The sequence below is a fragment of the Montipora foliosa genome, chromosome 12 (assembly GCF_036669935.1).
Source record: "Montipora foliosa isolate CH-2021 chromosome 12, ASM3666993v2, whole genome shotgun sequence".
Taxonomy (NCBI): Eukaryota; Metazoa; Cnidaria; class Anthozoa; order Scleractinia; family Acroporidae; genus Montipora; species Montipora foliosa.
In genome coordinates, this window is record NC_090880.1 from 38,744,486 (window position 1) to 38,766,985 (window position 22,500).

The 22,500-nt window shown below is 41.5% G+C and overlaps 2 protein-coding genes across 3 annotated transcripts in view; both read left to right on the top strand.

Moving 5' to 3' along the window:
* Positions 1-14,151, top strand: part of LOC137980312 (dynein assembly factor with WD repeat domains 1-like) — a 32,227-nt gene extending 18,076 nt beyond the window's left edge. For both annotated transcript variants that reach the window (XM_068827717.1, XM_068827716.1), the window contains exons 9-19: positions 625-794; positions 2,241-2,292; positions 4,567-4,635; positions 5,258-5,346; positions 6,763-6,845; positions 8,143-8,200; positions 8,602-8,683; positions 9,325-9,479; positions 10,408-10,495; positions 11,168-11,245; positions 11,631-14,151. In XM_068827717.1, coding sequence (XP_068683818.1) covers positions 625-794; positions 2,241-2,292; positions 4,567-4,635; positions 5,258-5,346; positions 6,763-6,845; positions 8,143-8,200; positions 8,602-8,683; positions 9,325-9,479; positions 10,408-10,495; positions 11,168-11,245; positions 11,631-11,798 — 1,092 coding nt within the window. In that variant the 3' untranslated portion in view covers positions 11,799-14,151. The remainder of the gene's footprint in view (positions 1-624; positions 795-2,240; positions 2,293-4,566; positions 4,636-5,257; positions 5,347-6,762; positions 6,846-8,142; positions 8,201-8,601; positions 8,684-9,324; positions 9,480-10,407; positions 10,496-11,167; positions 11,246-11,630) is intronic.
* A 713-nt stretch (positions 14,152-14,864) lies between these two features.
* LOC137978875 (calcium/calmodulin-dependent protein kinase type II subunit alpha-like) overlaps positions 14,865-22,500 on the top strand; it is a 9,660-nt gene continuing 2,024 nt past the window's right edge. Inside the window, exons 1-3 of the mRNA XM_068825990.1 lie at positions 14,865-15,076; positions 18,302-18,673; positions 20,226-22,500. The exon at positions 20,226-22,500 is cut by the window's right edge and continues 2,024 nt beyond it. Coding sequence (XP_068682091.1) covers positions 18,320-18,673; positions 20,226-20,930 — 1,059 coding nt within the window. The 5' untranslated portion in view covers positions 14,865-15,076; positions 18,302-18,319 and the 3' untranslated portion in view covers positions 20,931-22,500. The remainder of the gene's footprint in view (positions 15,077-18,301; positions 18,674-20,225) is intronic.

The window sequence follows — 22,500 nt, forward strand, 5'->3', positions numbered from 1 at the left end:
TAAAATTAAGGCTACAGTCTTGGACAAAACTCTTGGGAGAAATTCCAGCGTGAACATCATTTGACATGCATTCACAAACAGAGTCTATTGGTTCCCTGCTCTACCCCATACCAATGTTGATAATGTGGTGAAAAATACTGCGCAAGCCTTTGTTCGTTGCTAAACCAACACTGGATTCGGAGGAGGCGGGAAAGTGTGGAGACGGTTAATCTTTTATCACCGTCACAGACAAATTAGGGAAGTATTGTTTTCTAGCGTTTTCGTCGCCGTAGCCGTCGTCCTTTTTAAAAACTCCTTCTTTTATTTTGAGAAGTTAGACGTGTCATTGAAACCGGGTGCACAGGACAGAACAACTGTTAAGAATGCCAACTGGCCGGAGGCACACCAGGTGGCTATTTACAACGGCAGCCGAGACGTCAAACCAGTGACTACCAGGATCAAATTCAAGGAGTGGTCAGAGCATAAATTTGAAAAACGTCGGGCCGACTTTTTTCAAGATTACCCAAATGTAATCCGTGTCAATCTTGTGCATGTCTCTTTCCTTTTGTTGTATTTCTTTTATATTGTTTAACAGTTTTAAACCCTTGTCACATCCCATCGTTTCGTGTTTTTTTTTTTCCATAGGAAGAGGACAGTGACAAAAAGAGACAAAGATTCCGCTACCTATCTCTCGCTGTTCAAGGTGTTTTTGCTGTCCGTCGAGTGCGAAGATTACAAGGACACATGGATGCGATTTTATGCTTACAGTTTGATAGCAGACGACTCGTAACTGGCTCCGCCGATCGCACCATACGGTAAGCACGAACTTTGAAGGACGGAAAGATGTGATTCAGTGAGATTCCAAAGAATTAGTAGATGCCCGTTTTATTGCATCCGTAATGATTAAGGTCAAGGCAAGTGCAGACCTTGTTAATGGGGAGCTTAAGCAACGACAACGGCGACGGCAACGAGAACGTCACGAATTTGCATATTTAGTGGTTAAAAGCAATAGCTTCGCACGCCCTGCACGTGCGTTTTTCACTTTTGTCCATTTCGTTGCCGTCGTCAGCAAAACAACAACGTGAAATAGCCAAGTTTTTGGTTTTACGAAGAACGTCTGCACTTGAGGATAAATTTTCATTTTCTCTCCTAAAATGGAGTGCCGTTCCGACTGGTGTCATCTTTGAGGAATTACCACACCCTTGTCATCTTAAAAACGTTGAAATAGTCACGAAGCGATTAAAATCACGAAAATTTATATTTTGAGATGACGTTCTCGTTGCCGTCGCCGTTGTCGTTGCTTAAGCTCCCTAATGGAGAGATACGTGAAACGCGAACAGCAAAAAGTGACCACGTGGCCATTATTTTCCCGCCATTTTTCGCGTTTGCCGGTTGTCGCTTGCTGTTTCTACGTGAAAGTAGATATTTTCGCATTTGCCGTATACTTGGAAGTTTCTTCTTGTTTTTCTTCTACATAACAAGTTGTTTGTGGAAAACATAAGCCCAAAAGCATTTCCCGGTAAGCCGAACGAGGAAAAATTTGGTTTCATAGTTAAAGATCTTTCATAACTGACTTCTTACCTTACTTTTCTTCACTATGAACTCTCGTCGACTCTCTGTTGACTCACAAAAAACCTTCATCGAAACTCGCAAAATTTGGCAGGAAAGGATTTATACAGCGTCTTCTTTTACAAAAAATGTTTAAAAGGACTTCGAGTTTTTGCTGATTTTTGTTTTTTTTTTTTACCTAAATAATTGAGTTACCGTGGGTCACGTGAAGCTTAAGTCACAAGCCTCACTCCATTTTACATAAAACGTGAAAAGGCAAATCAACAATTGCCGTTCCATTTAAACGTGATCTCTCTAATATCGCAAATACAACTTCTCAAAAGGGAGAGACAAGTTCGCTTAGCTTTCGTCGTTTGCCGTTTTACCAAAACCCGATCTCTCTTTTGTCGTCCACTTAATAACAACAATGTGAAATTGGCCAATATAAGTTTACGTGGAGAAAGGAAGCAGACGACAGTAATTTTTCGGCTTTCTTGCCGAATATATACTCCCAGACTTGCATTCCATTGTTATTCCAAAACAGTTCGCATACATTTTGCTTGTGGAAGGAGTTCTAGTCATCGCAAAATATTTCAATAATGGGATTTTTTTCTGGAGACGTTCTCGTTGACGTTGGGTTTTTATATTACTGAAGAAATGGACAGCATCGTGGAAATTATGTTGTGAAGTGATTTGATGTGTTTTTTTTTTAGAGTTTGGGACGTTAGAAGCGGACGTAGTATTCACAAGCTCAAAGGACATAAGGTCTTTCGGTTGCATTGCTTTGCATTGTATTTATACAGTTACGTGCTTAGTTACCTGGCCTATGAATGAAAGTGAGGCTAGAGTTGACCTAGCCTGTGTACAGCCGTCTCCTCCATTTTTTCCAGGGGAAGAGGCGGATGTACACAGGCTAGAGTTGACCTTGTTTTGATAGAAACCTCACTGCTTTTCTTATATAAATTCAAACTAATTAGCTTTGCTTTACTTTACTTTATGAGAATAAAGTCATTAACTTAAGAAAAGCAGAGAGGTCTGTATCATAACAAGGTCAACTCCAGCCTCACTTTCATTTAAAGGCCAGGTAACTAAGCTCACAACCGTAAAAAGGTATATTCTTGAATTGTTTTTGAACCACCCTTTATGAATGGCTCAAGCATATTCTGAAACATTTCTACCGTGTAAGTAGTAGTAAAGTCTGTTTACGGACCGAGCCGGGCCGAGTGGCCCATCAGAGCCGGAGCTTTTCCCAGTTTCTGTGGCATGAAGCGACTAGGAGTATTTTTTTTTTTTTACTCCCCACTGGATGGGATGCCAGTCCATCGCAGGGTTACCCCCAGCATTTCGCTGGTACCCATTTATACACCTGCATGGGTGTCTTGCCCAAGAACACAACATAATGTCCCCGGCCAGGACCCGAACCCTTACCACTCGATCCGGAGTCGAGCACACTAACCATGAAGACAGTGCGCCTCCCACATTTCTACCATACTATTCATTAACTCCTTGACACGTACAGCAATTGCGAGAGTACCAGCTTTTGGCATGTGTGCCCTAGTCAGTTACATTAAGATGTAGACCATTGTAGAGAAGTAACGAAAGTAAAGTTCAGGCTTTAACGAGTTTTAGACCTATGACCTCTCTGGCACTGGTGTAGTGCTTTACCAGGTACGCTAACAATCCATTCGAGAGTTGGTCAGGAACGCTTGAAAAATTCAGGCTTGAAACAAACTTACGAAATGACACCATCTCCCAAATGGCTTTTGCAGCGTTATCGCAAAGGTCATAGATACGATTCCCGATCAAGCCTGCTTCTCCTTTCGTTCCTTTTCAAGCAACGTTTGTAACGCGATGATCCACTTATTAATATCTTTCTTTTTTGCATTTTCCCTTTTTTTTCGCATTTCAAATATGTCTCTGTTACGAGCCAAGGAAGGCCTATCAGGCCGGCACTTATCTCCGGTTTCCGTAGCACGAAGCGACGAGGAGTATTTCTACTCCTCACTGGATGGGATGCTAGTCCATCGCAGGGTTACCCCCAGCATTTTCGCCGGTACCCCATTTATACACCTGGGTGGAGAGAGGCACCGTGAGAGTAAAGTGTCTTGCCCAAGAACACAACACAATGTCTCCGGCCAGGACCTGAACCCGGACCTTTCGATCCGGAGTCGAGCACTCTAACCATGAGGCCACCGCGCCTCCCCCATTTCAAATATGAGTCGTTCATATTTGAGCACATCCTAGCAGTATGCAGGACATTTGTCACTTGAGGTTACTTCAATTGACTAAATCCCAGTAGTCTTCTGTTGCTGACTAGTAGAGCATCCGAACCAACACTATCAGGACGGTCATTGCCGGATTCGACTCGTTTTAGGCGGTATCATACTTCTAGTAGTATCGAGATATTTAGATTATTGATAACAAAATCTCCTCAGGCGAATACTTCAAAGTTTTTTTTTTTGAGAAGATTAATTTTGCTTATGTCACCTAAGACCCGGTACAATACAATACATACTTGACTGACGACTCTCCGTAGGGGCTTTTCAGGGCCAGTGAAACACAATTAAGGAAACGACAGAACAGAACAATAACAACAACAACAACAACAACAACAACAACAACTGTTAAGAATCCCAACTGGCCAGAGGCAAACCAGTTGGCTATTTTCAAGTGCGGCGGAGAAGTTGAACCAGGGACTATCAACGAGTGGTTAGAATGGATCTTGAACCGGGAACTCCGGATCTCACGGCAAGCATTCTGACCACTGGGCCACACTGTCTCCGGTGCAGGCACTGCACGTCGACGTCAGTCCGTCCTTTCTGTGGTTCGCGCAACACAACGCGTATTGTTTGCATTCCGAGTGAACCGTTGTCTCTTCGTGTAATTTTAGTTGATCCCGAAAACATGAACATTTTTCTACAAACTCGATTTTGACATAGTCATTTCTAAAAGACGACGACCTTCTGTTGCTCCTTTCAAGTTTTTTATTGTGAACGAGCCACTGGTCATGGATCACTGAATGCAAATCCATTTTTTCAGGGAGGAGTGAGATGCCTTCAGTTCGACAATGAGAAGATAGTCAGTGGTTCGTGGGATATGACCGTTATGGTTGGTGAATAGTTTTTTCCTACCCTACCCCTCCCTCCCCCAACAAATTGCCTTTTTTCTGCTTTCATTCGCCCTTAGTACTTAAGTTCCCCACCCTTTTAGCCTGCGTGTCTGGTGGTTCTGTTGTCGCGGAGCGCGCGAAAATTCGATAGGAGAAACCGCGAGCCCCGCCCCGGCTTTCTGATCGTTTTCGCGGCTTCATCGCTCGAAATCTCGCGCGCTCCGCAACAACACAACTGCCAGCTACCCAGCCTACCACCCTTACAATGAATACACCCTGGTAGAAAAACTGAACTGGCAACGTGACTCTTTACGACCACGTGACTTTTGTGCCCGTTGCGTTTTGAACTTTGAGCTATTACATTATAGATTTCTGAGAATGTAAAGCGCAAAAGACTGTTCCATTTGATTTTCGACATAAATTTCCGGAAATTTTGACTAAGTAGAAATCGCCCTTTAAATATATTCTTTGGACCGTTAAAGCCACGCTGCTCTGGTGCGACTCGACTTCAAAGTTTTTCATGAAACCAAAAATGTCTTTAGTTTTTTATGGAAGGCGAAGGGTCGTCTTCGATGAAATACGTTTTTCGCACAGTTGACAGTTATTTTTGATATATTTCAGGTTTGGGACGTCGTTAGATTTAATCGAGTCAAAGTACTTTATGGTCATTCTGGATGTGTTTCTTCTTTACTGTTTAACGACGATATTTTGTAAGTATGGGAATATCGAAATTGAAGCAAATCTCTCGTTCTTTTCGGAGGACTGTTTTTTTTCGTTGTTGTTGTTGTTGTTGTTGTTGTTGTTGTTGCGCAATTTATTTATCAGGAGCCCATAACCTGGAGCCTACAACTCCAACACTATTGGTGGTTTGGATCTGACGTCACGTCGGCCATGCTGGTGTAGAGAACAACGCAATAAAATGTCTTTTGGGAATTTGACTCTATTATTATGCAAAACTTGTGGGGCCATTCTCTATTGTTCTGTACACCAACGTGGCCGTCTCATTACATGGATGGAAACCAATAATAGACCATTTTCGAATTCTCACGGCTGGACTGGATCTATCACGAAATGGAGGCTAATATGGGCAAATTCATTTGCAATTTGAAAAGATTTGCCCGTATTAGCCTCCATTTCATGCTAGATCCAGTCCAGCCGTGAGAATTCGAAAATGGTCTATTGTAGGTCTGTGTAATGGCATTTTCACAGATCAAGCTATTCTTAGGCGAGTTCTTTAATACGATTTATCTTGCACCAGTGACCATTCTCTATCCCATGGTAATAATTGCTCATGCAAGACATTTGATTAGCTGGAAAGGTTTGGTTTTCGCCGGGAGGTCAATCAAAAATTTACTCTTTCTGTAAAAACTGCGTTCCACAAATACAATGAAGCTGTACGCCTCTAATCATGGACTCCGGATTTGTCGTTTTTTCAATTTTTTATCCACCCCGTGAAAAAGTGCTTGCTGTTCTCTAACGAAGAAAATTTTCACCGTTTACGGTAATGGTCCCGAAAGTCGGTGTGGAGACAATTTCTTTTGTGTGCACTTTCTCTCCAACCAGATGCTAAAAAAGGCCATCCTCGTTTGCTGATTGCATGGAAAGTCGGCACGCGTCAGTATTCTGTTCGACAACATTTAAACTTCGTCTCAGTCGTATTGATCAGCGGACAATGCCAAACGGAGAAAACATTCCTACCAATCCAGTTTCACCGTATTTCGCCAACATAAAAGAGCACGAATGCAAACGTTAGTAACTTAGTTGATGACAGTTATAAGTAAAAACAGGTAAAACCAGCTCGAAAACTATCCACTGCCATGCATCGTCTGTCGTCATCACGCCACGTCCAGCTCGTGACACGTGGAACGTGCAGATCGTGCGACGAAGCGAGTGAGGCACGTGCAACACGTTCTCAACAGAGAGACCAATTACGTTGTCAAAGAACCTGCCACCTCGAAAGCCACACGATTTTACTTGTTACTGGAAAACAAAGGAATGCAATTTATGATATTTTCGGTTAGTTTAATTCACTCATCACCCAGCAAGAGAAAACCTCTACGCTGACCGTATCTTGCAGGAAAAGGTCTCTTTACTAACGATATTGAATGGTGTCCATTTACTTTCAGAGTTACGGGGTCACATGATTGTACCATTCGGATCTGGAGTACGGACTCGTGGGAATGTGAAGGCGTCATCGAAGGACACGGAGGTGAGAAAGTGATTGCTACCACAAGTCACCCAGTTTCACTCCGCTCTAAACCCAAACCTAACCCAGACCTAAAGGAAATCATGTACAGTGAAATCAACACCGGACGAAGCGACGTCCAGGTTAACAGGAAACTGATGGCCCACAAACACCTTATTACACTAGAGCGCGTTTCAATCGACTGTCGTAAAACCAAAACCAAAGTAATTACTTTGGCCAATCAAAAAGGAGGGAGACAATCCGGTAAACCAATGAAAACTCGAAGTAATTACACGTAGCCGTCACAAAGCGCGGGAAAATGTACGCGTGCAAGCCACGATTGGTTTGGGTTTCACCTCTGATTGGTTGAAAAAATCGCGCGAGAACTTCGAACCAATCACTGAGTGAAGTAATGCAAAATCAAAGCTATTCGCTAATTACTTTCGACACTCAATTGAAAACCGCTCTAATGGACAATTAAAGCAATTTTCTCCTATATCTCTTTTGTCGATTACCCGCAATTCAAATATACATTCATTTCATCCAGCGAGTTCTTCACGGGAACAAATGAACCCAACGAATTGACCTGCTCCCAACTAAGTGGATTCATAATTCATTTGGTAGAGCATTGTAACGGCATCGCAGAGGTCATGAGTTTGAATCTCGTTGGAACCACCTGAATTTTTGGGTTTTCTATAAGAGACAGTTGCTTAAATTGTCCAGATAAGTGTGGGGATCACTTCTCTCTTTCGTCTATAACCCGCACTTCAATATACATTTCTTTCAAACGAAAAAGAATCGTGCTGCCCGTGCGGCACGCATTTCTTGGCCGTTCTCCACAAAACATAAAGAGGAAATGAACAAAATTCAGGTTTTGACGACAACGTGAGCATACAACGATACCTACTTAATAACCCGATACTGAAGTCTTTACGGCAAAATCATGCAGTAATTTCATTTACCACTAAATAGCTTGGATTCAGTTAGAATGGATTCAATACTCCAACTATTTGAGACGTTCAAATCGGGCGTCAACCGGCGGAACTGATAGATTTTTTGTGACAGTTAGTCTTTTTCGGGCATTCGGTTATTAGTGAGAAAGAGGCTGTTGGGAGCGAGCGTGCAAAACAAGGAGACGAGTTGATACCCATTATTGACTCACTCACTCACTCACTCACTCACTCACTCACTCACTCACTCACTCACTCACTCACTCACTCACTCACTCACTCACTCACTCACTCACTCACTCACTCACTCACTCACTCACTCACTCACTCCAGTGTACTGATCCTTCACGTCAATATATTTGTTTGGTCAGGTGCAGTGACAAGCCTTCAGCTTTATAAAGAATTCATTATTAGCGGCTCCATCGACAGGTAAAAATGCATACCACCCAACCAAAAGGAGTAGAATCTAATGTGATCTTCTGCTTAACTTTTTTTTTTTTGGTTAAAGCGCACGAACTAAATCCTACCCTATGACTCCTGTGCAAATGTTTATAGCAAAACACCATCTTCACAGTGATGGAAATCCTTTTGTGGATTATCAACGATAAATGTAAAAATATTAACCCCCTGTGCTACAAAACATCCCACCGGGAGTGGGGAGGAGAGCTTCCAAATTGCTAACGAGTTGATTCTTGCTCATGGAGGTTTACAGTTGTATTGAGAGTTGTTTCTTATAAAACATTACCCTTAGGCATTGAATAAAACCATTCCTTTTTATGATCGACGAATAACTTTTTTACGGGCGCAAGTAAACATGGACTTTTTTTCAGGAATTTGAAATTGTGGAGTCTAGAGACAAAGAAATGTGTTGAAACATTTGTTGGACACTGGGATGCGGTCCTCGCCTTAAAGGTAAGAAGACAGGATGAAATTCAAATCACTTCAATTTCTTTTGCCGTGATTCAGTTTATGAAATGCGCGCGGGGGTTGTGCTTATGGGTTTCGAAGCAGGAAAACATACTTCTTGGATTTGATAAACAAGGTAAAAACTATGTAGAATATTATGCAACTTCATGAAATGTCGACTTCCCGAACGCAGTGAAAAGCAAGAGCAAATTTGGTGCTTCGCGGCCTGATGGAACGTTTCTGCTTAAGAAATCGAGTTTTTAAACAAAAGTTCTTAAAAGAACTTTTGTTTTGAGTTTTATCTGCATGACACTATCGAGTCAACACCAGAAGCGAGAAAATGTGATTGTTGTTAATGTTGTAGTCCGAACTTTGCTAATTGTAACCAAAGTGGAACTACAGATCGAAGAATCGTATCTTTGTGGACAGGTAGCCGGGTCGAAAATCCAGTTGTGGGGTTTGTTGCCGTCTTATGACAGGCGTTTTCCGGCTTTTCTAACTACACCCTGCCTCCACAGAGTTTGCAAAAGGAAGTTACGGAAAGTCGTGACAACTTACAAATGATTGTCAAATGAACGTTTACGGTGGCAGTAATTCAGTCGTATCCGTTACTGACGCCAGTGTCTTCAATCCTTCCGTTGTCTCAGGTACTTGGTAACCTAGTGTTGAGCGGTTCTGCGGATGGTATGATACTGTTCTGGGACCTGGAAACTGGAGAATGCCTAATTGGGATTCAGGCGCACGAGGGTCCAGTCTATTCCCTTGATTACAACGGTCACCAACACTTCTTCTCGTCAGGGGGGTATGTATTCTGCTTCGTTGCGATGTCATGCAACCTCCAATGTCTCCTTGGTTGTGATGTCACGCAACGCTTCCCTTCTTTGAGGGGAGCGTTGCGTGAAATCTAAAAAAAAGACAGCTTCAGAAGATTGAGGAGACTATGAGGGAATGCTTCAAACCTACAAATTGCTATCTTTACTTTCCGTCACTACAGATTGGAAATCTTCTCCTCGGGCGTGCTCGTTTTGAACCTTTTTATCGCATTCAGTAAAAGTAAAGAACTAAGAAGAGTCTATATAAGAAGGGCATAAAAGTGCAGAAAGAAGCTTGCTTAACTTTCAACTGAACCCCTACAGTTTTGAAGTTCGACATAAGCATTAACGAAAGAAACAAAAATTTTGGTTTTATCAACGGAGTTGATAATGTAAATTGTCTACCGTACAGAGATTCAATACCGTATCTCCTACTCTACTGTAAAAACTACACGTAAGCCACGAAGTGGTGAGAGCCGCCATTGTGTGCGCGGGTTCGATTCCCAGGCTCGTCGTCATGTGTGGATTGAGTTTGTTGGTTCTCTACTCTGCACCGAGAAGTTTTTCTCCGGATACGCAGTTCGGTTTTCTCCTCTCCTTGGAAACCAACCCTGTTTTTATATGCGTTGATTTCATTTCATTTCTGTATAGTGTCCCCAATTAGTGCTCCAGCGTTAGCAGACTAGACAGTTAAATAAAGTTTCTTTCCTTTGCTTGCGACACCGGTACACTGCTTTACAAATTAAAGATCAGTATCAAGCTACTGAGTCAGTTAGTTGTAATCAGAAAGCTATCAATTACGCTTAAGTCGTAGGTGTCAAACTTAATCTCCGAGTTTTAATTTCAGGCTAAACCATCTGTGAGAAAGTAAAGACTGAGTAACTCTCGTGAATTTTTCTTGCTATTTTTCTTTCTCAGGGACCATCTGTTGAAGGAGTGGGACGTCGGCACGTGTACATGTCTGAGGTCCTTACAGGGACACAAAGGTCCAGTGTTCTGTGTTAAGGTACATTTTTGTCCCATATCATGGTCCAGTAAACGTCCTCAATTATGATCACAGTCACACCGAAGAGAGCTTGTCTTTAGACTTTAAAGCAACTAATTATTTAAGCACATGAAAGCAGACTAACAGGGACAAAAGAACTAATCCTAACTTGACTTAAATTCGCTATTTCGGGGGACTGACACCGGAACAGAAGATCTTCTTACTTAGACAATTCAAAGGCAAGCGTGTATTTTCCTCAGTATAAATTTTACTTTTACACAGCGGATTTCTTATGAGTGTCAAAAAAAAAAAAAAAAAAAACACAACAACAACCAAAGCAATTTCGCTGACCAATCGCAATTGATGCAAACAACGACTTGAACCCATCGGAGGCTCCAAACAGTTACACCCATCTCACTCAAAGCACGGCAAGATCATGGGTGGAAATAGTGGCGCCAAATTTTCATACCATTCTTTGAGTGCAACAGTTGCAATTGGGTGATACTTTTTTGACGCTCAATTGGAAATCGTTGTATAACTGACCACAAAGTTTCGCGACACTCGCTTTCAAAACTAGGATGAATTTTGCGTCTGACTGCCGAAGAAGACAGCGCTAAATGTTTAACGCAATATCATGTTTGGTTCAGTTTTGCACTCGACTGTAAAGTCCTTTCTATTTATATTTGATACCAGGCTGCTCCACATAGGATCGTCTCCTGCTCTGCTGATGGACACACGAGGGTCTGGGACCTAGATGTCCCGGATGCAAAGGTAGTGGAAACCGCTTCAGATCTCTTCTGCGAACTTAATTTTTCTTGCAATGGGAACTTACCAGCAAAGGAAAGTATACCCTAGGCTGAATACATATCTCTCCATTCGTTTGTAGGGGCTAACATTAGCCATTGTCATTAATACATGCAGGAATACCGCATCCCTTAAGTTTTATCAAGAACCCATTAAGAATTGTTTGTAAACAGTGAATATCGCTTTTACACAGTGGTAACGCACGAGAACTGGTAATGAGGTCACAGTTATGACTTCCGTTTTTTTCCAGTATTCTCCAGTTTTTCGAGTATACCGCTCCATGGTCTCTTTTTGTCTACTAATCCTCTATTTTGCTACACTGATTTTCCTCATTTTCTTGTTTCTCTGTTAGCGAAAAACTAAGAAGAAAATTACGTTAGAAGAAAACGTTATCACGCCACAAACAGTGCAGCAATCCAGAAAGTCACCGACAAACATTACTCAGGAGGGTGGGGAGTCAACGAATGCTTTCCTTAGTGAGGTACCATTGCACCGAGGGGGAAGGAGCGTCGTTTTGTAACCAATCTAGTTCTTGTAAATTATATTTATAAATATTAAATATATATCTCAGTCAGGAATTGTCCATAGAGATCTTATCAACATCTCGGAACGTTTCTCCTTAATAAACTGTTCTCTTTACTCGATTTGTTCTTAGTTTGCATTCACACACAAGCCCAGCTGTGTAAAAGTAGCTATACGCTATTATTCATGTGTAGTTACTTATCGGAAAACCAATGACATCGCTCGTTAGCTGCGCACTGTGAAATGTGCTGTCACTCGAAATAGGCCTTATGCATGATGGCGTCACATGCTCAAAAATTCATTACCAAGCCTCGTTTGCACAAAATTATTCATATCATCTGCAGTGTCTGATCTAGAGTTTCTCTTTTGGGGGGCAATCTGTCTCAGTCAAAAATTTTCAAGGAGACACTCCAGTTTTTGGGGGGTACACATGCTTTTCCCTTGGTATTGAACTACAGGGGATTAAAAAAGGAAAATTATTACAAACGAGTAGCACAGGCACTACATGAATTTAAATGACATAATATACATGAAAAGGCAAAATCAATAGACTACTTTCGATGTATTAAAATTCAGTCCTAAGAAAAAGGCATCATCTCGAGGCTCTGGGGAATAAAATATAAGGATTTGTATGAGTTTACTCCCCGGAGCCTCGAGATGATGCCTCTTGTTTAGGAATGAATTTTAATATATCGAAAGTGGGCTATTAAGGTACACAACGTGTGTTATACTGAACATCTGGTAAAAAAAAGACCACGTTCTTTTGGAGGTTTTGCTTTTGAACTGTGGCGTTTGAGAGCGTTCCCGCCGGTTTAAAAATGGCATGGCCCCAGATATATTGGGCTGTTAGGCCCCTTGTTGTTACAATCGGATCTTTTACTCAAAGAAGCGTGTCGTGTGGTACGTCATTGAACGGGCTCCGGGATTGGCCATAAGAACAGTAGAACGAACAAAGATACCAAGGGGATTTATTACGGAAAACAATAGGAAGTACGACACTATACAGCCGATGAAATATAGTGTTCAACAAGAGGTACGACCCTACCCAAAGAAGCAGCCAACTTCATATTTAATTGACACCTGTGCTTGTAACAAACAACATGCAACATGGTGTGCAAACGGAGGCAACATGTAACGCCCAAAAATGTTGGAACAATGTTGGCCAACAATGTTGAGTCCGTTTGCATGGGGCTCAATACTCAAAGGGGAAAACCGACCGTACTTCAGTTACAAGGAAGGGTTACGTTTTTGCAAACTTTGGCCGTGTAGCACTTATATTTCAACGGATTTAACTATTAGAGGGTGATGTGAAGTGCTACCGAGTTTTCTACCCATATGAACCATGTGAGCGTTAGCCCTACATTAGCCCTGGGCCCACAGAAGGACAGAGAAATACTCTGACCAGGGTGGGAATTGAACCCACGACCTTCGGGTTAGATCACCGCTGCTCTACCGACTGAGCTGGGTCAGACGAGAGGTCAGACGGAAGGTCAGATGGGAGCAGGTCGTGGGAATTTAAGATATCAATGTCACGGCAATGAATATGTACAAGTACAAGGAAGGGTTACGTTTTTGCAAACGTTGGCCATGTAGCACTTATATTTCAACAGACTTAACTATTACAGGGTGATGTGAAGTGCTAGTTTTCTACCCATATGAACCATGTGAGCGTTAGCACTACGAATGGAAATGGGCCCACACAAGGACAAGGATTACCACTTCACATCACCCTCTAATAGTTAAGTCCGTACTTCAGTTAAAAGCATTTGATACTGGCAAAGACGTTCACTTTTAATATTCAATGTTGTCCAGTCTCTCTTCAAGTCTCTCTGGTAATTATTCGCTCCCATAATCGCTACACAAGTTAACGTTAACCCAGAATTTCCTTTTAACACAACTCAAAGCTTCGCGACAAACAATAGCCTGCGCAGTTGGAGGTTGTTTTCGAAGCGCGAGATCGAGATTTCGAGCGGCGCGAGAAGACCGGGGCTGGTTTTTTCCCCGTCCCAGCCTTGCGCGGCTTAGCCGCTAGAGATCTCTTGCTTTCCTCAACAATAGAACCGCCATCTACGCAGGCCAGACAAACAAATGTCTGTCGAGCATACATAATTTAAGTTAACAACAACAGAGATAAACTGTGAAAATTTGTGAGGCTAAACAGTTTTCAAAAACCTTAATCATTTCACTTTAATGTTTTATGTTTTGTGTTTTGTGTTTTCTGTTTTATTCAAACCCCTATTAATGTTTTAAGTAGTTGTACATAGCTCTTTTGCTTGGATATATATATATCATATTATTGAGATTCCATTAAGTGATGGGTTATTGTGTTTATAAAGCAATAAAAATTTGAGAGAAAGGTCCGTTCGATATTCATTGAATATGATCCGAATGTGATGCTCGGACTAAAAAACGATGAACCGCGCGTATTTGGTGGTTTACGCAACTCGTGGCGTGCGGACTTGTAAAATATTTCAGAATGTTGATAACAGGATCCAACATTTTATCGCAGCATGATACGACGATGGACTCCAACATCGTAGAAACAATTTCCATATTTTTAGAGAAAACGCTAGTTGGTTCTAGAAAACCAAACACAAATGCCCTTGAGATATAACCCCTTTACATTGCACTCATTCATCATGGCCTGAGATGTCTTTGAAAACCCCTTCCGGTCGAAGTCATCTCGTGTTGAAAACTGGAGAACTTTCCATTTACTTAAAGATCATTATACAGCGTTTTTCATTTGAATGGTCACTATCTTAGAGAGAGGGCCCGAAGTTGACAAGAATTAAGGACGAGACCCGCATTCAGGTGATCTTGGACCATATGTAAAATAGAAATAAATAACCATATCGCTTTCGTTTAACTTATCTGATGTGGCAGTCAACAATTGGCATTAAAATATTATTGCCACAAATACCAACGAACGACCAATACGAACAGGCTTTTTACGACTTTAAATTCACGACTCCCGCTGAGACCACTGAAATGGCTCTTCATAAATTTGTTGACAGCATTGTTCGTCAAGTCAAACAAAGTGTTTTGTATTCGACGAGTTTGATATTTTTATTCCTCCTTGAAGATGCGACTTGGAGCGTGGCGCGTGGCGCGTTTAACATTCCTAAATATCTGAAAATGTGAGCCGACAGGTTGCGCTTTTCTTGTTGACCTATAGTGTCGTATTTCCGTATTATCCAGCCAATTACTCTTGACCGAGTTGAAGTGGCTCATTTACTTAACCGAGAAAGCACAGCGATTTAGATCTGGATGACTTAGGTGAGTAGTTTAATAGTTATCGCTTTGAGTCACTCTGGTCTAGGGAACAACAAGACTTGTGCAATATGAAATGTGCAAGCCTGAGAGTGAGTTTTTAACACTCACGTGAGAGTTCACCTTGAAACATTGAATTGGGCGAGAGAGCCGCTTTTATGATGATAGATGCTGAAATTTATGGGTGGTTTGCAGTCAATTTCTAGAGACACTCATAACAATGGTGCAATGTACAACTGCTGCTGGACGAACAAAAGGAGCTAATGAGAGAACTTTTGTTTTTGTCCACCAACATGGCGACGATGACGTCACGGAAAAACCACCTACGTACATGTAAGGAGTCGCTTTGAACTGTAGGTTTTAGATCATTGTAAGGAATCATCCGCTGTCTCAAGTATGTTCTGAACATGTAAATATAGTCGAGTGCGACTTCTGGCCTTTGAAATGGTTGGAGAGGTCACGGTTTGTGAATTGTGCGCACTGAAAAATGGTAAAGTACTACTCACGCACCACTAGCTGAAGGTCAGCTGGCAACTTGGTTTGATATGTTTGTACACATTTCTGGTAATTATGTGATAAAGTCGAGAACGAGGTGATTTGTGTAACGGTGGAAGCTCACTGATCAATGTCGTGGCGGCCATAGTCAAACAGCAAGGTGGCCCCTTCATCGCAGTAACAAGAGAAGCAGTTGGCTCTCGGGCTGACCAACACCATGTCTATGCGCCCATGTACAACAACACGTAATTACAGCTTCTTAATGATTTTATAAACAAATTTAATGAAAGTTACATTGCTGATGTTGCACGTTAATCGGGTAATTATTTATAATGTAGCACTACCTTGAGTAAGTGAAATGCTGCCGATAGGTAGTACGGGGAGTTGTATGCGGCAGGTACAAAACACAGGTCACAGGTCATTGTTTTACCAATACAGAAAGTATCCTAAACATTCATAAAAGCTAACCTTAGGCCTAAAAGCTTTGGTGGGTGCAGGGATGGCGCAGTGGTGAAAGCATTCGCCTCCCACCAATGTGGCCCGGGTTCGATTCCCAGATCGATCCGGCGTCATATGTGGGTTGAGTTTGTTGGTTCTCTACTCTGCACCGAGAGGTTTTCTCCGGGTACTCCGGTTTCCCCTCTCCTCAAAAACCAACATTTGACTTGATTTGTGTTAATTGGTAATTTCAGTTTACAGTGTCCCCAATTAGTGCTCCAGCGATAAAACGACTAGACACTTAAATAATTTAAGTTCCTTTCCCTTAACATAGGGGGCGAGCATCAAATGTCAGACGATTCACCCCTCGACATTTAGCACAAATCAATTCGCTCCCACTTTGGACGATGCCCCTAATTCTACATGAAAGCTAACCAACATTAAATCTCACCTCAAAACGTCACTAAAAATTATTTCACATGCATGAACAGTAAAAACCAGTGACTTTGACCTATTCATCACTTCAAATGGGAGGAAATGTCGAGGGAGAATTGTTCTCCGGGCGAATTTTCTGGTTAATTGATCCGAGTATCAAATGGAAAACTAAGGAAGTTTTCCCATTGGTTAAGGAATCGTATCAGTTTTATTAATGCTATGTGGAGAGTCTATATTTATTCATGCTGATATATCAATATATCGGCGATTGTCTGGCTATCAGTCAGTCAGGACGAGCGTACAGTTAGTCAGTGTTCATAGCGCGATTTGAATACATAATTCGAAAATAAAATGCTAACGCTCTCACCTAAGCACTAACCATTCTGCCCTTTAACTTATTCTTTTGATTATTCCACGAACTCGCGTTTGGTTCCCATTAACGAGTAGAATCGTCTGGCGTTGAACGGAGTTTGTATAAGGAGTCCAAGGTCTTTGAATTGACGCAATCAGTTTCCTTATTAGGTCACACGACATATGAGCTGTAGAGTTAACCGAGATTGAGAGAGCCAATCGTAACGCTCGAGGCGCAATATCTGAAATTGCGCGTTCGGTGGAGGAAAGGGTGTTGAAGACAATTGATTGAAAAAGATAAAACATTTACATGGCGAGATATTGCGATAAAAGGATTATAAAAAGCAAACAAAGCCTCTTATTGAACTCCTTTCATTCAATTTTTTCCTTGGTGACTGCAAATAAAGGACAACTAGACATGCTCTTAACATTAGTGCAGGCTAGAGCATACTGAAAAGTAGATGGTTTTGAACTGGAGAAGAACTTATTCGCATATAAAGCGGGACAAGTCAGTGCAGAATTTAATTGATCAAATCTGAATATCTCACTTCTCAAACACTTTTATGTTTACTCTTTTGTTTGCTTATTAGCACTAAAAGGCTGATTTGTCTATTAAACTATGCTAATGTCGTTTATGAAGTGGATTTAAAAGACATAAAGATGACAAAACGATCGAAACGTGACTCTTCAAGCGAAGCAGGTGATTATTTTCGGACTTGGTCCAACCTTGGATCCCGATTTAGCGATTGGCAGAAATATTTTTAAAGATAAGGTGAGTGACTGATGAGTTGTCGTTCCTTTGCAATACAAGGAGAGCGGAATAAAAAACAGAAGTTTCCGCAATTATCTTCTTCAAGTTTGGAACACGAAATCAGTTGTCTTTTGAAGTGTCAGTATCGAGCAATTAAGGTCTTTGCCACACGTTAAGTTGCCGTTTCTCAACCGTATGAAAGAGATTCTTTCCATGGTTTTCATCTGTAACTGTACCTTGTCCATGTAACAATAGTATCCCATGCAGGCATATCGAGTTAAAAACCCCTGTTAGTTCGAGATACTAAGTTTTCCCAAAACGCGCTAATGACTCGTTATCAAAATGGACAAGTCACGCCTAGGGGATTAAATTTAAGCAAACAAGAATCGATAAATCTGAGATCGACATCTTCCAAAAGTACCGTTTTCGATGAACGTACAACAATTTTCTTGGTGTGTATGATCAGAGATAGTGAGTTCTGGACATAACTTGCCCTGTTTAAGAGTGCTTAACCTCTCCACTAATGCTTACGCGGTCTTAATTTAGGAGTGTTCGCCTGAGTGTTATATTGTCGCTTCTCTTAGAGGACCTTGATATTGAATGCTGATGCAATATTATTCATATTTTGTTTATCTTGCGTGAAGTGCAAATCATTTCAAAGAGCTTTCGCTGTATAAACAGTACAAAGGGGACGGAATTTTTCAGCTTTGTTTGAGAGGCGACTCGCGATCGTGTTTTTATCTCTACCATTGTATTTGCAGCCTCTCGGAGCAAACATCATGTACCAAATTTCCTTTGCGGACGACGATCAAGAAGACTTCAGAATCCACGAACTTTTGGGCGAAGGTTCGTTCGCCCAGGTTTACAAATGCGTGGAGACCAAGTCTCAAACCGTTTTCGCTTTGAAGGAGTTTGACACAAGACACAAAAAGTTTGACGAGAACCTTGTTGAGCAAGAAATAGTCGTGTGGTCGGATGTAATTCACGAGAATATTGTCCGACTGTATGCGTCGTTCACGACTGGGGCGTACATGTACTTTGTGTTGGAATACGTAGAGGGCGGCAGCCTTTTCAATCACATGTTGCAACGCCAAAAATATAGCGAGAAGGATGCAGCGAATATTGTCAAACAGGTAATATAAAGTTTTAAACCAGTGCTGACTTAATACTTACTCCTTGATGTTAGATCCGGTCTACAAACACTGAATTGTACCTCACAATGCTAAACTGAAAAAAAAGAGGTCCCATTTCATTTAATTGAAGGTTAAGAATAAGGTCAAGAAAGGTTGAAGGGATTTTTTTTTCAACAATTTCATGGTGGGCAATTCTTAAAATTTTTGATCAGAGAGCTCGAGTCGTTATCAAAGAAACTGAAGATAACTGCATGCTGTCTTGAGTGATTATATTTTCTCAGTGTAGCTGTCTTGGATAATTAGCGTTAATATCTCTTTGGAATACAAGCCTTCTTTGTTAGCAATTACTTTGTTCTTTTGCACTATGTCAGAAACTATTAATTTTTTTTTACTAAAGGCATTTCAAACTTTAACGCAGTTCTGGAGTTTGTGAACTATCGAGACTCAAATACTTCAAATTGGTCATATCTTTTTACTGTGACAAAAATAGCTGATTGTCATGGTCTGAATTCTTTGGATCCATGTTTGTACAAAAAAACCCGGTCGCAGTAACATGTGGTCTTTGAGAATAGAAAAGCCACTTTCTGGGCGCCACTCTCTTTCTTACCGAACCAAAAACAATGCTTTAATTTCAGCGACTCAACTGAAGGCACAAGTGAAGTCTTTAAACTTAGTTCCGCAGGTTGTCTCCTGATGTGAAGGAATCCGGAATCCAAAGCGTGGAATCCCGGCGGAATCCATTGTATGGAATCCAGGATCCATTTCAGCGGAACCCGTGAGTCCACGACTCGGGATCCGGGATCTACTATTCGGGATAAGGAAATTCACGCCCTGGGATCAGGAATCCCAGAACCACCTGGATTCCTTTACATAGGGCGAAGGTTTAATTGTATTCAGCATGGCTACTTAGCACAGTGCAGTGTCGCAGTTGCTTAATTTTTTTCAAACGACGTGCTTTATGTCATGCTAAATTAAATTGATAAAGTACTCAAATTTGGCGCTCCGGCTTGAATCAAGTGTCGTGTCACTGAGTTCATTTGAATGCGACAAGGCAATAGCACAACGTTTCATATAGGCCTGCATAAATACGCAAAAAATCAACAAACTTCATGTATCTCGTGTTTACTCTACGTTGATTACTCCAGCTAAATTACATGCAAATAGTTGTCAAAGCGGATAATCTTTCATACATTCTTGAACAACTACAGAATGAAAAAAGTATACACAAAGGTACTCATGATAAAAATATCGATACAAGAGAGACTTTCTGAGTCAAAGCACATCCTAGCGGCCCTTTTAGGTGCAAACGTAACGTGTCTCTCGCACGTCCAACCTTGAATTGTTCCGCCTTGTTCCTGTTATATAACAAATCGGAATGGGCAGCACCATGCAAATGGCATAAGGATTTTGCTAGTGGTCCGTTTTTTTGCATGGCCATTTTAGGGAACAATACTTTCTCCAGAATTTGCTTCAAACTTCCTTAGAAAACCAAGTTGTTTCTATTGGTTTATTTCAAGATGATTATAATTACGTTTCTGTTGTCTTTTCTTAGGTTCTTGATGCCCTTGTCTACCTCCACAAAATGCGCATTGTCCACCGAGATGTCAAACCAGACAACATACTTCTCAAAAACGTTCCACATCCGGGGAATGAATCAAACAAGAGGCTTGTAGTCAAGCTCTGCGACTTTGGCTTCGCCTTTCAGCTTCCACGTGGTACTGAGGTCATTTGTTGTCCCGCGCGCGGCGCACCGATGTTTTTGGCGCCAGAGACAATTTTAGACAATCCCATTGGTCGGTCGGTAGACATTTGGTCTAGCGGTGTCTTGCTGCACCTTTTAGTTGCGGGTTATCCCCCATTTTGGGACAACAATAACGAGAAAATGCTCCTAGCAGCCGCTCGAGGACAGTTTACCTTAACATCTCCTACTTGGAGTAAAGTATCCAATTCGTGCAAGGACCTCATCAACTCCATGCTGACTGTTCAATCATCTCAACGTATCACAGCTTTAGAGGCAGTGAGACACCCCTGGTTCCTGAAGATGTCTTTGTTGGATTCTCCGCGCCCCCGAAGGAAGAATAGCAGTGTGTTGTCGCGCAGTAATCGTCTGACAGAAAAACTCAAGAGCACCATAACCGAAATGCATTCCAGTTTAAAAATCCAGCGTCTTGGATTGGATCAATTGAAAGGAAAATTTTTCCCTCTTTATCACTCAGCCATGAACTTGGCCGAAGCCAGATATTCCACAGCTGTATAGAACGTTTTTACACGACGTCACGGCAGCCACGTTGGTGTTCCAAAACAAAGAAATGGCGGCCACGATGATGCACCAAACTACTCCTCCAGGGCTCGGTTGTTCAAAAGCCGATTAACACTAATCCCAGATTAAAAATTTTCTTTACTCCCAAATGCTGTTCCACGCTGATATTCGGCAAAATTTTACATTAGAGGAAGTCAATTAATTTTGCAAAACAAACTTAAGCAAAAGAAACTTTCACTAAAAAGTTGAAAAAAGGAAACCAAACTTTACACTAATCCTGGATTAAGTTAATCGGTTTTCGAACCGGGCCCGGGAATTGAGCTCTATTTTTTATGCAAGTACTTTCTTTTGTTTCAGTAATCCAATATGGCTGCTGTTCACGTGAGTGAAAACGCTCCATAACGGGTCTACGGACCCCACTATACATTCGTCTTACAATGCCTTATTGACTGTACTCCATATGGTTTGTTGATATTTGGTCCATCTGATGATAAAATTAAGCGACTGTGAAATATCTTGACACAGTTTTTGTCTAAAGTAGGGGCCCGATCCTTCAGATATCATGTAGAAACGCTTGTTCTACTCATTGTACATGCAAAGATGTCAGACACATCTAGGAACAACTTTTGGAACAACTGTGGTCTACCACCTGATGACGAAAATGAATCGTCACTAGCAACAGTTTCCACGTTCCAGGATTACTTTCTCTTGATGTCACATCTTGAATAGGCCATTTTACAGTTTTTTGCTCAGCGACCTAGCCTATGAATGGCTGCGAGGCTGCCGGTGACCTTGCATTGATACAGCCCCCACTGCTTTTATCATGTAAATTGTGTTGTTGTAATTCCAATTAGTCCATATTAACATTACAAAAGCACGGAGGTTTGTATCAAAACAGGGTCACCGGCAGCCTCGCTTCCATTCTTAGGCCAGGTAACTTAGCTACAACTGTAAAATGGTCTATTGGTAAATTCACAAGTAACTGGTCTCTTTGTTTATTCTCAAATAAAATCACAGAGATTATAGGGCATTTCTACACTCTATACGGAGTTACAGGGAAATTGACAAAATATAGGAAATATATGGCCGCTTGAAGCCCTGCGATTCCCACCCAGCAAATCAGGAATTGACTATGTGCCCTCCTAATTCAATGCCTTCGCTTCAGATCAACGTAGTGTAACGACTAAGATCGACAAATCCTTCGAGGGACACCAAGAGATTGTTAGCCGTTCCCTTAACCCAATGACTCCCGGGGGTCCCCATTGACGAGTATAATCGGTTTGGGTGTTGAAGGGTTAAACCATAAAAGGCTTTTCTCGTCGTGTAGGTTGTTGGCCTCATTAGGAAAGATTTCACACAACTTTTTTGGGCAATGACTAATTATCCTCAAGTACTGGGCTGGCTCATGCACGTGAAAAATGTAGCCTTGAAATTAAAGATGTGAAGTATTTTTGAGAAAGATTACAATCTTCCATATGTAACTCATCGCTTACAGTGTAATCGTAAACTACTTAACACCAGTTCCACAAAAAAGGCTACAGTAAATTTTTCCTTCACTTTAGGACCA